This window comes from Ruditapes philippinarum, unplaced genomic scaffold, assembly GCF_026571515.1.
Source record: "Ruditapes philippinarum isolate M1 unplaced genomic scaffold, ASM2657151v2 ctg4193_1_1_1_1, whole genome shotgun sequence".
Classification (NCBI taxonomy): Eukaryota; Metazoa; Mollusca; class Bivalvia; order Venerida; family Veneridae; genus Ruditapes; species Ruditapes philippinarum.
Window position 1 is genome coordinate 62536 of NW_026865962.1, and position 16635 is coordinate 79170.

Here is a 16635-nt window from a genome sequence, read left to right on the forward strand (position 1 = left end):
AAAACAAATTGGTTTATAATCTCACAACCTTCACCTTTCTGACATTTTGAGACCCAAACAAATTCAGCGCCTTCTGTGCTTTGATTTAATTCCTGTCAACAGTATTACTTATTTTCTTTTCACTACTCGTTTGTATTAAGACTTTTATCATAACCCCTCGAGCAAGGACACGAATGTCAGCTATTGTAAAACACTTAGGATTAACTATTTAGGTGTGAAAATTCAATTGCATTACTCAATTTCTTGTTTACTAATGTGATAATGTATATAGGGACTACAAAAAAGTTATAAATCAGAGCGGGCGCTGTGGTCCAGTGGTAACACTGTCTGACTACAAGTCTAGGGGTTGCGAGTTCGATCCCCCGCTACTCCACTAAAATACTAACAATCTTTCTACTTCACTACAATACTAACAATCTTTCGTATGACAAAAATAATAAAAATTGTAATTAATTAATAAAAACTAATCACACACTGAACTGAAACACAAGACACTACTGACACACGTGACACTGCTAAAACACTAACATGACACACAGGACACTACTAAAACACAGTGCACTACACGCACGACACTACGGACATACGTGACAATACTAAAACACTTACATGACAGACAGAACACAGGTCACTACACGACACTACTGTCACACGTGACACTAAAACACTGACCTGACACACATGACACTACTAAACTACTAAAACACAGCTCACTACATGCACGACACTACGGACATACGTGACACTTCTCAAACACTAACATGACACACAGGACCACTACTAAAACACAGAACACAGGTCACTACATGTACGACACTACGGCCACACGTGACACTAACCTGACACACAGGACTACTACTAAAACACAGGTCAATACACGCACGACACTACGCACACACATGACACTACTAAAACACTGACATACAGGACACTTCTCAAACACTGACACACAGGACATTACTAAAACACTAACACACACAGGGTTCAATTCAAACACTGACATGACACGCAGGACAATACTCAACTCAAACCCTGACGTGACACACGGAACACAATTTACTCCCATGACACTTCTCAAACACTGGCACACATATCACTACTAAAACACTGATATATCACACACACACTGACACACAAGGACGAAACTCACAAACTGACACACATGCTATAACTCAAACACGTGACACAGGAAACTACTCACACAGGGCAGAACTCCCACATTGACATACAGGACACTAATAACACACTACTCAAACACTGACCTAACAAACAGGGGACATACAGAACAAAACTCACACACTAACACACAGGCCACTACTCAAGTCCTGACAAACAGGACACTATTAAAACATTCATCTAATATAATTATTAATTATAGAGCACTGACACACAGGACTACACTAACTGAAGCAGCGAACATGTCTCACATAGAACACAAGAACACAGAACTGACTTACAACACACTTCTTACACAACACTTCTTACACACAGATGCACAAATCACTAATAAAACATTAACCTTTATACCCAAGGCGAGCATGACTCACAGGACACTACACACACACGGATCACTACCAAAACACTGGCGAGCATTATCGTCCATTAGAATGAACTGATCGCCAACTGCTCCAGCATACAACTGAACCTGGTTGTCTAAAATGTAGTCAATCTATCGCTGACCTGTCAATGTACATCTATTTAGCACAGCCAGGTCGGTTCGTCCAGACCAGCTGATGCCTCCCCACTTGACCCATCTCCGTGGCGGTCATTCTCAGCAATAAACTTATGGTGCTTGGCAAAAGTTGAGACGTATATCACAAGATCTGTTCTTCAACGAGAAACACCTTGTGTCCTTATGTCAACCAGGGGACTCGCATATACACAACAACCTACTAGAAGGCAATTGGTAAATCGGTCTTTGAATGTTTTCCGCTCAAAAATGAAAGTATTTTTCCGAAATTCACGCAAATAACCAACCAAAAGTCCCCTGGTAGCATTTGGTAGAGTTCATCCATCTTGTCATATAAAGATGTTAAGTTCGAATTACCAACTACATGAACTACCTGCCTATAGAAAGTTGGAGAATAATTATTGCATTAAACGACTAGGCCTCCTTCTTTATTCTGTGATAAAAACAGTGTTTATTCTAGGATTCGAAAAACAGGGTGGATTTTTATCAAAAAGTGAGAATTTATTACATTTGTTGATCTTTTTCCTTCTTTGTCTATGTAAAATTTTTCCCCTTCCTCTCAAAAAATAGGGGTGAATTCTCAAAAATATGGGCATAGACACTGTAAAAATGTATGATATGTTCAAACATTGCAAGCTGGTGACAGTAGATTAAATTGCTAAGGACCAGCTGTCTAATATTTGAGAATTACCAATTACCAACTACAACCTAGTATGAAGTTGGTTATACTAACTACCTACCAAAGTGACACTCATCATTATTAATATTATTAATTTTCATATAGAATCTGATACAGGCCTTTTTAGAGAAGTTAGTGAGTTTTTTTCTCGCGAGAACAGAAAGAAGAATACTAGAATAAGAAAAATAAAGTATGTACTGTATCTATATAATAAAAACGTTTGAATGAACATTTTTAAAAAAGCTATTTAAATTTCACTTCAGGTACTTGAACTAAGTAGGCCTATAGTGTGCTCCTCTTAGTTCACGGTACTTATCGCTTTGAAACCAGAAAGAAAACAACAAATGAAACTTATGGTACAAAAATTGTCATTAGCCATAACATATAGGTATTTTCTTCTGTGGGGCACAAGGAAACAATATATTCGGTCGAAGTCAATTTTAATGGACCAAACGTCATTGTGTACATCGGTCTTACTGTCGATATTTGAGACCGGTGCGTATACAATGACCAAACGTAGACAACAGTATGTCATCATTTAAATCGCGGTAATGGTGTTACATTCCAGATTTTTCATGTTTCAGTTAAAATTTCTAGATGTTATTTTGCTTGATTTTAAATATTAATATTATTCTTACTTTGTAACTCAAACTTTATTTTTTCAACAAACAAGAATATTTAGAAAATAAAGATTGTTTCAGACATACGCACAAATTTAATTATTATATACTTACAAATGAAATATTGAGAAATATTGATGAAATAAAATGCATATTTTAATTTTCCATATTTTCACTGTAAAAATTTATTTTTCACTGCAGTGAAACATATTTTCCGTATTTTCACTGGTGTCTTGCCGGACTACTTTCTTTTAAATTCTGCCTGTACGCAAAATTTAAAAGAAAATCTTTCAAATTTTAATGTCAAAAAAGAGAAAAATGTATATAATAAACAGAAAATTCAAGTTTTTTCTATAAATACATGATTTATTTTCATCTTGTGGCATGAAAATTACCATATTTATTTTCATACCACTCGATGAAAATAAATCATGTATTTATAGAAAAAACTTGAATATCCTCTATCTATTGTTGCTTTTTATAGGTATGTTTTCAAGAAGCACTTAAAAAGCCTTTAACCTCTAAATTAGAGTCCTTTCTATCATTTTAGGCGCATGATGAGTTTTCGCAATATGTGCCTAATTCTGCCCCAATAAATTAAAAAGATAACAATAATTTAACATACCTGTACATGTAATGTAAATTAATTGCCACGATTGTTGATGTTATGTCGTCATTTGATGACGTCACAATTCTCATGCGCGTGTTGTGGCTATGTGTAATCAGCTGTCAGAGTAAAAGTGCTTTTTTCATGATTTTTCTCTAAATTATCAATTTTTTTTGTGAAAGCCAAATTCTGCTTTCTCTACGGCAAGTCTCTGTTGTTATTTTTCATAGACAACAATGGTAGCCGAAGTAGATCTTCTCTTCATTTGACAAAGAACGGGAGAAAGCACGTGTCTAAAATGTACATGAAGTTCTTGAGGAGGCCTTTTTTACAAAGCTGGATTTACAACATGTCACCATTTTAGTTGCAATTGATGTTGCAAAACAACAAATAACATTTACGGAGTAGAATTTGAACTTACCTTTATGCGGAATAGAATACCGATGAAATTCAAAAAGATCTTATTGATCAAATCTATTTAAAGATGTTTTTTAAAAGTCAATTCACAAAAGAAAGGTTCCTTAATTTGTTGCAAGTTTCTTCCCGGTTCCGTATTTTCTAACATATTTCTCTCTTTAAAAACTTCTGAATCCACCTCGGCAATATGCATATAAAGTATGTAAATGAAACACATCATAATTTAGTATGTTCCAAATTCATAATTCAAGAACGGCCCATCAGTTTCAGTTCAACTTAACATCAATGTTAAACTGACTTGGGCGACAACAAGGGATATTTCTGCTTAAAAAAACAATTTTGATTGCAGAAACATCCCGAAATGTCGCCTAGCCAGTGTTATATCTCCGTAACAAACGATTTCATATAGAATCTACTATAATTGTTTTATCGCAATGTCATAATGTTTTCTTTTTGTTTTTTTGTTTTTTGTTACAGAAATCAGGGAAATAGATAAATCAAACCTCCGATGTAACACGTTAGTGCCATAAGATGAAACGCGGCGTATGAATAATGTGGCTGTGTATATGTGCACTTAATCCGTTCCCTGAAGATAGTTTGCCTTACGTTTCTGAATGATTAAGATCAATAATAATTAAAACCTTGTTCTAAAACATTTTATTACTTGCTGTACAAAGATATGTATTTACAATTATACCTATATTCAAAATAACATACACATATATATCATTAAAAAGCAATAATTGTCACCCACATGGCACACACAAATGTTTGAAAAAATGTTTCGGTACTACACGGATTTATATTGTAATATAAATCCGTGAGTTCTATAATTATAAATGTTGCATATCAACATAAAATATTAAGTTTTTATTATTTTTCAAGCGAAGACATTGCTGCAGTTGTGTTGAAATATCTTGATTTTAGGAAATGCATTGCATCCATTTAGATATATTTTTTTCTTATCTGAACATATTTATTTGTTGAAATATCATGACTAAAGCCTATATGTTTTTAAGCAGCGATATTAAGGTGTGGCATTAAAATAAAGATTGTTTGGTTTGGTTATATTGAAAATATAGCCATTGGTTATAAAAATAGAAAGGTATTTACTACTACATACCTAGAATGTATCATTTGCATAAAGGCCTTTTAAAACAGTCGGTTAATTTGGAGTACAACGTCCATTTAAACTTAGATGTACATGCAAATCTCAATGTGTGACGGTTGCTATATTTCTTGAATTCGTAAACTTTAATATAGGAGCTTTAGGTCATCTGATTAAGCTGAAAGAGAACGTATTTGCAATATTTACTTTTCCTTCTTTCCTATTAAATACTCATTCTATCACCAGCCCCAGAGTCCTTTATGTCCCATTTTTTTGCTAGGGCTCAAACCACAGAAGGTAAGCAGTTATCGACCAGCGCTTTGCATTGTCTAGTGTCGTATGGCTTTATCGCGATGTCAACCCGCATTGTCCAGTGTCGACTCGCAGGAGCAACTGACGAAATTATAGATGGCACGATAAGAACACCATACATTTTTAATAGGAAAATAGTTTATCTTGCTGTTTCGGTATAAACTGGAACTACAAATGTATTTTTCTCATTAAATTCTGCGCCGTGCAAATACCACGTGACTTTTGGGCAGGAAACAAAGGCCATATAACACATAACGGTCGAGATAGAATTTTCTTCAATAACTTTTTTTTTTTAAATATTTCATTATTTTACATGTGAATGAAATATTTAAGGAGTTATATGACTGAAATGTTTTTATGCTATTTTTCTGCCCCAATCAGATAACAAAAAAGACACGTGGTATAGTTACTGTGTTCCGGCCATTGTCCGATGAAGAAAGATTGCAAAGTTGTGCACGGTTCACAGTCGAAGCGAACAACACAGGTATATAGTGGTGATATTATATCATACATTGTAATAACGATAAAGCACCAAAATGTTCCCCCAATTCATAGCCATAGCCCACAATTTATTGCCATAACAAACGATTCATTGCCATAGCCCACAATTCATTGTCATAGCCCACAATTCATTGCCATAACACACAATTCATTGTCATAGCCCGCAATTCATTGTCATAGCCCACAATTCATTGTCATAACCAACAATGCATTGTCATAGCCCACAGTTCATTGTCATAGCCTACAATTCATTGTTATAGCCCACAATTCATTGTCATAACATCTCGCTTGAATAAATACATCGGCTAAAACTCTCATCGTGCTTACTCCAGACATAAAGGCTTCACAAATTTTATCACAGCAAAAACCATTTTCTGAACCCAAGAATATAATAAGTGTTTAATTTTAGAATATACAATGTCTTCTTCGTTTTCTCCTACATGCACATGTATATATGTATACTGCTAACATTGAGCATGCGCAAAGCAACCAAGATAGTTTCACAGAATGCTCTGGCACCCGCATTTCGTCTGCTGCTATCATTTTCTTGAAACTGAAAATAAACGAAAACCCTGAATTATTTTACACATGCTATTTGAAACTTTTCCATAATTAATTTTATAAAACAAGGATAGAAATTTAAGTAGAAATTCAACAACAACAACATCAACAACAAAGAAATCCAGAACGAACGAACGAACGGACAAACATAACGAACAAACAAACAAACAAACGAACGAACGAACAAACAAACAAACAAACGAACAAACAATCAGAGACAAAACAAGTAATAAATCAAAGCGATACAACAATATTTAAATATAGTGAAACCAGAAATCGGAACCATAAGGATCAGCAATATTTAGTTTTATTTAACAAAGCTTCAATTAAAGACATAATTATTATGTCCCAGAAACGAATACATTTTTCCTTCTCAAGAAAGGGCTTCTAGAACATTTAATGCTTTTCGAACATTTAAAATGCTGATCACTGCTAAAAAAAGCAGCGCTAAATGTGAAATATTGTGACTAAAAAGTAACAAAATCTAAACAAAGTAGTATTCTATATAGGACTTCTATACAAAACACCAAATAGTTATATTTGTACTTATTGCAACAAAAGCAAATGATGAGTTACATAATTGGCCAATGAGTAACTTTCCTGGTACTATAATAGGACACATAAAAAGATTTTGAGAATTAAAAAGGGGCATGATAGACTTTTTAACTAGTATTTGGTTAAATATATACGCACAGGCCTTCGTCCTCTTCGTCAAAGGATCGTGGTAGTCTAAACAATTCTACATTGTTAGCGTCACTTAACACGTGCATTTCTCGCTCGGCTGTAATATCGAAGTGAAAAATATTTTAATTAAAATGGTAAAAATATATGATTTTGTTTGTCCAAATCCTGAAACATGTGTTTCTGGATTAATTTCCTAAAACTATTGGTATGCAAGATTTACGGGTGACTTATATCCATTCTTTAACTTCAAAAATGTAGTACAAAAAGTCACGCTGATAAAACGACCTTGATTATCTTATTTTTATTTGTCCAAGCATAGATCAAATTATTAAAAAAAATAAAAAATTGACAATTTAAGCAAATTTCAATAATTTGACCTCAATTGTCAACCCAGAGATCATGGGTTCGAGCCCTACTCGGGTCACGACCATGTTTCTCCATATGACACCAGTACTGGTTGGTTCCAGGAAGAGGACTCGAAAGTGATTAATATAAGTTGCAAGAACTTGTTTCGCAATCGAGCTTAAATAAATAATGTTTAAACCAATTGTCAACACATGTAAAGGTCAATGTCATATCAGAATAACTCAACATGTCGGTTATGACATTTATGTTCTTTTGTCCAAGTATAAATCAAAGCTGTAAATAATCAAGGTCAAGGTCATATCTAAATTATTCAACAGTCAATGTCAACGTGAGTTTGATCATCTTTGAAATATTTGTTTAGATTTAAGTTTTTTTTTGCAGCCTGAAAAAAATAGTGTTATCATAAGCCGTGATAACCAAAACACAGTGCAGCCTATTGGTAAAAGACTCTTGCCTTTAGCTGTGAATATTTGATGTATGTTTGAAATCTAGCTCAGACTGCATTGTATTTAAAAATGTAAGCAGAACGCTGAAAAACCTGTGCCCAGTCAAACAGTATATATAACAATGGATGGCAACAAAGTATAAAAGGACGGTAACAAAGTTGGTAATCATAGGCTAGTTCTCCAAAGATTGCTAACTTTTGTATATTTCAAATTCCTTAATTATTAATGTTATGCACCTACCATGCGTCTGTTACTAATACAAGAGGTCAAAATGGCCATTTATCGCTCAAATGGAAGATACCTATAACTGCTTTCATTTTTGATAATGTTCGATAATACTAAGTGTTTGTTTTTGCTCATGTCCAAGTAACCTTGATCAAAGTGACCTTCACCTCATTCAAGGACAATGAACATTCGTGAAGTAATACATTTAACCAGTACTTGCATTTTAGTGGGCCAGTTTTAATTGTTTGATTGTTTGTATAAAGCTACAGATTCAAATTTATGGGGGGATGGGGGTCTCTAGTAACGTTTTGACTTTTTTTTATAATGTGCTGACTGAAAAAAACTAAAATAAAATCTAGGATATGTTAAACGAACTAGTATCAATAAAGCATAATTATACTAGGCCTTGTATTTATGGCCTTGACCTTTGATCTAAAACATCAAAATTCTTATTCCTTCTTATCACAAGATATTGATCAGTTCATGGTTTGACGCAGTCTGTGATCTTCGACCTAATGACATCATAATCAATATATACCTGCTTATGGACAATGTTCCTCCTATGTTTAATAAACTTGCACCTTTTCTGTCTAAAGTTTTTGCTTTTGACAAGGATAATATCAGGTTATTATACATTGATGGGTACAATACTGGTTCCTATTGCAAAAGTAAAATCTACATAATATTAGACGAGGCACTATTAAAATCTTATATACGGTTTGCAGCTGTGTACGAGTCCAATAGAATCAGTATTGTACTCAACAATGTGTAATGACCAGTCCTGTTTCTTTCACACCACCAAACTTTTTTTTGACATTTAACAGAACTTTGTTACTATGAGTACAATAATGATATGCTATGTTTTTTGGACTCTGGAATAAAAAACGAGGCTAGAGTACAGTAGTGATTTGATATGGAATTTTTGGATTTCCAAATGAAAGCGACATAAAACTGATAACACGATTTATATTTCGATATCATTTAGTGCAAACGTTGGAAGTTTGCGGTTTATATTTGACCAAGTTTATAGTAACAAGATATATGTGTGTACGAACAGACAGCCAGACATACAGGCTTCAGTAGGGGCATAAAAAAGTTTTAAGAATCTTAGTGAAGAACATGACTTCCTTATTCATCAACAATTACTAGTATTCCTTTTTTGTTTGGTTTAATATCGCACTAACACAGTATAGGTCATAAGGTGACTTTCCAGTTTTACTGGTGGAGGACGACCTCCGGTACCCCTCTGTACATTATTTCAGGCACAAACATGCACCAAATCATTTCTTCAAGACCAGTTTGATATTCAATCTGTATTTCCAATGGGGGCAATTGTAGTTTCTATAAAGTACAATATAGTGGTGCATCATACTAGGTTTGGTGAGATGTTAGGCTTTATAAATTTTAGTTGAAGCAACACATCAAACCTGTGTAACAGTTACCGGGTATTAACTTTATACATGCTAAATATCTTAAATGGACTTGTCCATCCTTTAATCTAGACAAAACCATTCATCATTTTTTGAGAATTTTTCAATGTATGTTCTGACTGAATAGGGAACAGTGCAGACCAAGATCAGACGTCACGGATGGGCACATTCACCGACCGCAGGGTGAAGGTCAATTGTAAATAAATCTTTTTTTTTCCTTTTCTTTTTTAAAAGTTTTTTTTTTTAAATATGATGTCCACTATTGGGATAATGTAGTGAAAATGCTGAATATTTAAGGAACAACTAGCATTGTATACATGAAATTGCCCGTGATGATTCATCCAGTTAATAATGTTCCTGCAGATTGAGTGGAAAATTAAAGCAACAAAGCACTAATGTGCAGCAAAAGCATGTTAAATAATAAATAAATAACTCAATAAATTCAAAGATTTGTGATTTTATTTTCCCAAAAAAATATACATTATGATGACAGTAAAGTAAATAATTTTTCAAAAGAAAAGAAGACAAAACAATAATTGGAGTACAAGAATATTTAAGTATTTCATCTAACTAAATAACTGACAAAGAATAATTAAGAAAAAAAATCACATAGTTTTATAGGTGGTACAGGTAATTGACAATTAAAAATCCAAAATCACAGCAGGAAAGTAAAATAGCCAACACAACACCAATTTAGCTATTGACACCATACACCAGTTCTCAGACAAAACACTTCAGAATCAACCATCAACAAAATAACTGAGGAAATAACCCTGTATTTTGGTAATGGATAAAAGCCCTGTTTTGACAATGGACATGAAGAGGTTTCTTTATTAAATATCAAAACTCAGTAGTCAAAAAACATAAGAGCCTGGTCAGGCTGTAAGGAAGTGAAGACCTGCATGGTCCTTTAAAACAGGTGGCATAGGAAGTTTTGGTTAAGTTTTATGTCACAACAACACTGTTGTTGGCAACTATATGGCCACTTTCCAGTTTTACTGGTGGAGGAAAACCTCAAGTGTCCCTCTGGGCATTATTTCAGGCTTGAGCTAGCATTTAAATAGAACCATTAAATTTTGTAAGCTAGCCATGAAAGAGTCAAAAGGGTCTGGAGATATTTGAACACACTCAGGTGTGGTGCCAGGTATTCCATATCAGCAACTGTAACCACTGACCCATGAGGACCCGTATGCCATTGTTAATTCATTATGGCTGTTAACCTTTAAGGCTGTAAAATCATTTCTTAAGAAGTGATAGCATTGTAATGGTTATCATAATCTTAATATCGTATATCTAAATGAACTTACAAAGAGATAAATTATCCTCTAAGTGCAACAATGTTGTAACTATTAACAGCTTAACAAGCAAATATAATAGTCCTGCACTTGGGTGATAAAATATGCAAAATATTTGGATTTCTGAGAAGAGCTTTATATTGGTCCAAAGCTAACATAATCCAGTAAAAATGAGGTATTTCTACAAGCCCTGAATACCTTTTAGTTTAATTTAAGTACCCCGGTGGAATGTTTTGTATTAAAGTACAGAGCAAAGGTACACCTGTATGTAGTGCACATGTATATATATATATATAAAGTTTGCAGTATAATAATGAATATCATAGTAATTTGTATTTGAGATTAATTATAAAATATGTGTCCACATCTACAAAGCCACTACTATAAGCTCCAGTGTATACACACAGAAATTCCCACAAAAAACCCATTGTGATAGTGACCATGACATTCCAGTTTTCATCGTAACAAACAACTTGATATTTATTTTGAAAAAAAAGAAGAAAATTTTAACAAAAACCAAACAATATCTCCGTGTCATAGCTTTCAACATGACTATCTTTGTATTTATATTTCTTTTTTTTTTTATTTAATAAAGGGAAACAACTCTCATTAAAAACATTTCAAGTTTGACTCCAGGCCCCGTGTTCACTAACAAAAGATCAGGATCAGGATTAAGTGATCCTGATTTTATTTTCATTGTTTTATGTTACTAAAATTAATCATGCTTTCATAGAATTGAATGGTATATATTCAAAATGTAAAATATTGCTGATTTGCAAAGAAACCAAACTATTTTGGGATAAAATCAACAAAAAACAAAACAAATACAAAAATTTTCAGATCAAAATAAGGATCAATTTTAGGATCAAGATCAATATTTGGATCAACTGTAAAATGCCCGTATCTTGCAAAAATGGCAATAAATTTATTTTAAAATTTCATAAACTTGCTATTGCAAGTCTAGTTTTATCAAATTAATATTAGATATTTAATCTTTGAGGATAAACAATGAAGAATATTAGAGTTTTTAAATTTGATCCTGATCTTGATCCTGATCCTTAAATCTTTGTGAACACGGGGCCAGGAGTTGTATGCCCCTGGAAGTTGACTTTTTAACTGTATCCAAATAAAATAATAATAATGTACCTTAGATACATGTATGTATAAATATAGCACAAAAATCGTTTACATTAAATAAATTTCAATGTGGAGTAGGAAGTACAAAATCTAAAAAAAAGAGATAGTCAAGCTGTAATCATATTTGGTAATAAACAGAAAGCTCTTAACAGGAAAAATCGGGGAAAAGTGAACATGTTTACAGTACAATAACATATTTTGGTGTATAGATTAAACAAAACCATATGTTTAGTTAGTTAACGCCCAATTTGCTAAAGGTGGTCACTCTAACAATATGCTTCACTTTATGGTTGTCCACTCTTTTAATTTTCTACAATGGAGGAGGAAAAATGTCCTTAAAAATTATATAGGAGCCCTCTGTTTCAAAACAAATGAGACAGTAGACAACTGTCTACCACAGCAAAATAAGGGAGCAAATGTCAAAGAGGTGCAAATGCCCAAGGGGGCAAATGTCCTCGAATCTTCTGGCTTAGTACATAAGCTGACAGCAGTAAAGTGTAACTACATGTACTCTTTACATATTTTGACAACAATGAGATCATCAGAGTGACCACCTTTAACTTTACCACAGCACAATATATCACCAAGCAAAAACCCATATATCACAAGCAAGTTACAAACATATCAATAAAATAAAACTTGACAGCAAGAATGTTCATTTTTTTTTCTTTACAAAAATAGAAACAAATGAGTCACAAATAATTCTTAAAGGTCTTTTGTATCAAAATGGCCACAATTAGAAAAAGCAATGAGAAAATTTGACAGCTTTTTTTTAACATTTTACAAAATTTCAGATGACTGAACGTTAACATACTGAATCATATTTTATTTTCATATTCTTTAACATTTTGCTTATTTTGATATATTTGATGAATATATACGTCAAATATTTATAAATCAGTGAACAGTCGGAATACAAAATTATTGAAACCCAATATAAAATATGAAATATTGCATAGATTTCCTATTTACAAAAAAAAAAAAAAAAATTCCCCAAAAAACAATTAATAAATATAACCCTCATAATTATATTAAATATATAACCTTAAAAATCGAAGATCTGATATACCAAGACTTTTACTTGATGGTCTTTTATACCTAACTTCAAATTGAACTACCCTTAAGCCTAAATTGAGTAAACTATCTAATTCAAGGGCTATTTAAGTTGGGTAAGCATAAGCTTTCAATATGGCACAAGATTGTCAAGACAACAATTTTTGATATTATCTATTTCCTAAACAAACAACACTAACATAACTATTATAAGAAACAAGATTTATATAGGGGTGATTATACAATTAATAAAACAATTTGGATCAAAATAAAGATTAATCAATGCATTCAAGATCAATTCAAATCCCACAGATCAGATTTTTTTCAAAATAAAAAAATACAAAAGGAAAAAGCATGTTTTGATATGTTCCATTGAATATAAATCTTTATCAGGAAACTTAAAAGTTACAGTATGTTTTTACCTTGCACAGGTAAAAAATATTCCAAAGAGATAAACTTTATGTTATGATTGTCCTCATGTGTAAAAAAAGTGAGTTTAAAAATAGAGAGAGAGTTCGACACTAACCCAAGTTCTCCATCTTAAATACCCAGGCATAGTCACATGGCATTTTATTGAATGGAATGGCTGGTATGGTCAATATAATCCCGTTGTTTTTCGTTCCTGGCGCCTTTCTGCACGCAATGGGGTCATCGTATCCTAGCAACGTAACCTTTGTGTTTGTCCCTATTGTTGGACTTGCGAGGTAGAAATCTCCGGGACTTGGCCACTTTAAGACAAGGGCATACACGTTCATCCCGCCCGCTGCAGGCTTTTTGGCTGTATACCTTAAATAATACCAAAAGACAACTCATCATTTAGTATGCAATGAGAAAAGAACTGCAACACTTACTGTCAACCCTTATTCTGGTTTGTAAAATGGACAAGAATTGTCTCCCTTACCCAATATAATCTTCAACACAAAAAGTTGATAACACTGACAAAATCTAATGTTACCAAAAAGATTAAGAAATGCAATTATTCTATATAAAAAAAAAAGATTTTTGGTAAGTTTCATAATTTCAACACATTATTTTCTCGTCAAATTTTGGCTCTTTCTCCAACATACTGGCTTTCCTAGATAGCTAACCAGATTATGCCAATTTCTCTTCAATTGACCTGCTACCAATCCAATATGATTTCTGAATCAGCAGTGCAAGACAATTGACCGTTAGACGCCATGTCCGAAATCAATTTTCAGAAATTTCACCTTGAATGAGGATCACACTAGCAACCTCTAGAATTAAACCTAAGCTCATCCTATTTAGCAAAGCGAGCGGTAAAAAAATATGATAATAACAATATAACATGAAATATTTTTATAACATTTGCATAACTTCCTGCCAAAGAGCAAATAGCAAGTTAAATTGACTCTATGTGGGTCATATCACAACTTTCAAACATTTACTGTTACAGGAAGAGCTTTTAGTATACTTTAGGACTTTAAACAAAACAGCAGTTATAGAAGCGTTGACTTATAAGGTAATGTTTACCAGACGGCAGGTGTTTCTGTGTCATTCTGGAAGGTCCATGGCTTACTTGAGTAGATAGCTTCGCCATTAACATCTAACCACTGTCCGAGACTTCGCAACCTTTCTTCAAATACTGGAACTATCCTGCCATCATGGGTAGGACCAACATTAATCAAAATATTTCCCCCGCAACTGAAATAAAAGTTTAAAACTTTGTTCTAAAAAATCGGTCAAAGACAGAAATGGCCGGGTTGCATTTGTACACCAAATAACATAAGGCTTCATTGCTACCAAAATTTTCTACCATTAATGTCAAAAATTATAAATGGTAAACAGGAAGTAAACAGGGAGAAGATGATCAACAGACCTGAAATCGAATCCCTCCATATGGGACCACATGTTTACCAAATATCAAGAGGCTGTGATATTAAAGTAGGTGCTGAGAAAACTGTTACGAAAATGTTTACCCAGGCCACACCCCACCTGCCTGCCGCTCACCATACTATAACCAGGGTTTGCACCTGTGAAACCAGGCCAAAAATGATAAATTTTTATGTTATTTTAGACCTATGCATCACTTAGATCAGGTAGGCTATATAGCTAGGTCAACAAAATTGGTTTATTTTTCTGATTTTTTTTTCAATGCCAATTTTAACACTTATTTGGTCATTCTCTGCGGTCCTGGATAACTAACCAGTAATTACAAATTTCTCTGCAACTCACTGGCTACTAATCCCACATTATTCTGAGGGTTTTTATAGCAATATTCAAGAAAAAGAGCAGTCATAAAAACTAAGATTATATTAAAAACTAAATCCAAGTAAGCAATCTTAATTGTACAGTAAATTCGGGACTTTTGCTTGCACAAGAAAAACTGCTGTTGGGTTAACCTCAATTTTGAATAAACTCCTAGCTCGCAGGCAGTTACAAATTCTACCTATTGCAACCAATGCACACCAAGATCTATGCCGTCTGATCATGATTTGCACTCTTTGATCCTCATTCAGTTACATATATTGAAATAAACCCTAAAAACGATGAATGGTTTTGACCATATTGAAAGATGGGAAAGTCCATTTAAGATGTTTACAGGAATAAGGGTATAAGGGTTATTACTTCATTCCCATCACTCCTGATAGTTCATTCTCTAAATAGACATTTTCTAAAAATAAGCACCAAAGATACTGATTCATAATGGTTAATCATATACACACATACATATATAACCAATGGTGAAAATTGAAAAGTCAGTAAAACAACACTTTCTTTGTTAATGCACCTGCAAATGTTTCTAAAAAAAACTTTTGTTTTCAATATATTCAAAACATGTTTATCAAATGATATTAACATTCTTTATCACTTTCTATACTATGACTTCTTTACTGTATTACTTGCGAACTTGCATAACAAGCCTTCTGAACAAAAGTTACAAATACGCTATTTACATTGTGTAACAAACTTAAAGGCTGCTGTTTATTACTCTCTTTATCTTCTTTTTTGCTCTTTGGTTGCATTTAAAGTCAAATTTGATTTATATTGTAATATTGTAAAGGTCATATCATCTTGTGCAAAATTTCCAGCTTAGCGTGTGGTCTAGTGTAGACCTCAGGCACACAATTTTTTTTATTATTTCAGTCATGAACAAACTTCACAGGAGAAAATAGATCTCCTGAAAGAATCCAACAGGGGCCTCCATGGCAGAGTGGTTCATGTTGCAAACTTCATATCACTTGCCCCTCCCTACTTTGGGTTTGAATCCTGTCTGGGTCTTTGTATTTTTTTTTTCATTTGAGTAAGCTATCCAGCTAGTTTAATAAGGTCAGTGGGTTCTACTTTGTTGTCCCCTCATGTCTAAAATAATGCATGGAGGGGCACCTGAGGTCTCACTACCAAAACATCCCAAAATAAATAGACCCTATAAATCCAGAGATTAAAAAAAACTTGATCTGACAGATTTGTGGATACTGAAATTTTGTTTAAATGATCAAGACAGAATCTGGAGTAAAAAGTTGACATTTGCACTTATATAAAAAA

At 33.3% G+C, this 16635-nt stretch overlaps 1 protein-coding gene across 5 annotated transcripts in view; it reads right to left on the bottom strand.

Moving 5' to 3' along the window:
• Positions 1–6271: 6271 nt before the first annotated feature.
• Positions 6272–16635, bottom strand: part of LOC132730874 (alpha-L-fucosidase-like) — a 41512-nt gene continuing 31148 nt past the window's right edge. For 2 of the 5 annotated variants that reach the window (XM_060716952.1, XM_060716950.1), the window contains exons 7-10: positions 14623–14793; positions 13658–13917; positions 7189–7276; positions 6272–6487 (exon numbers count right to left, since the gene is read on the bottom strand). In XM_060716952.1, coding sequence (XP_060572935.1) covers positions 6340–6487; positions 7189–7276; positions 13658–13917; positions 14623–14793 — 667 coding nt within the window. In that variant the 3' untranslated portion in view covers positions 6272–6339. The remainder of the gene's footprint in view (positions 6488–7188; positions 7277–13657; positions 13918–14622; positions 14794–16635) is intronic. The other 3 variants (XM_060716951.1, XM_060716948.1, XM_060716953.1) reach the window with 3 other exon arrangements.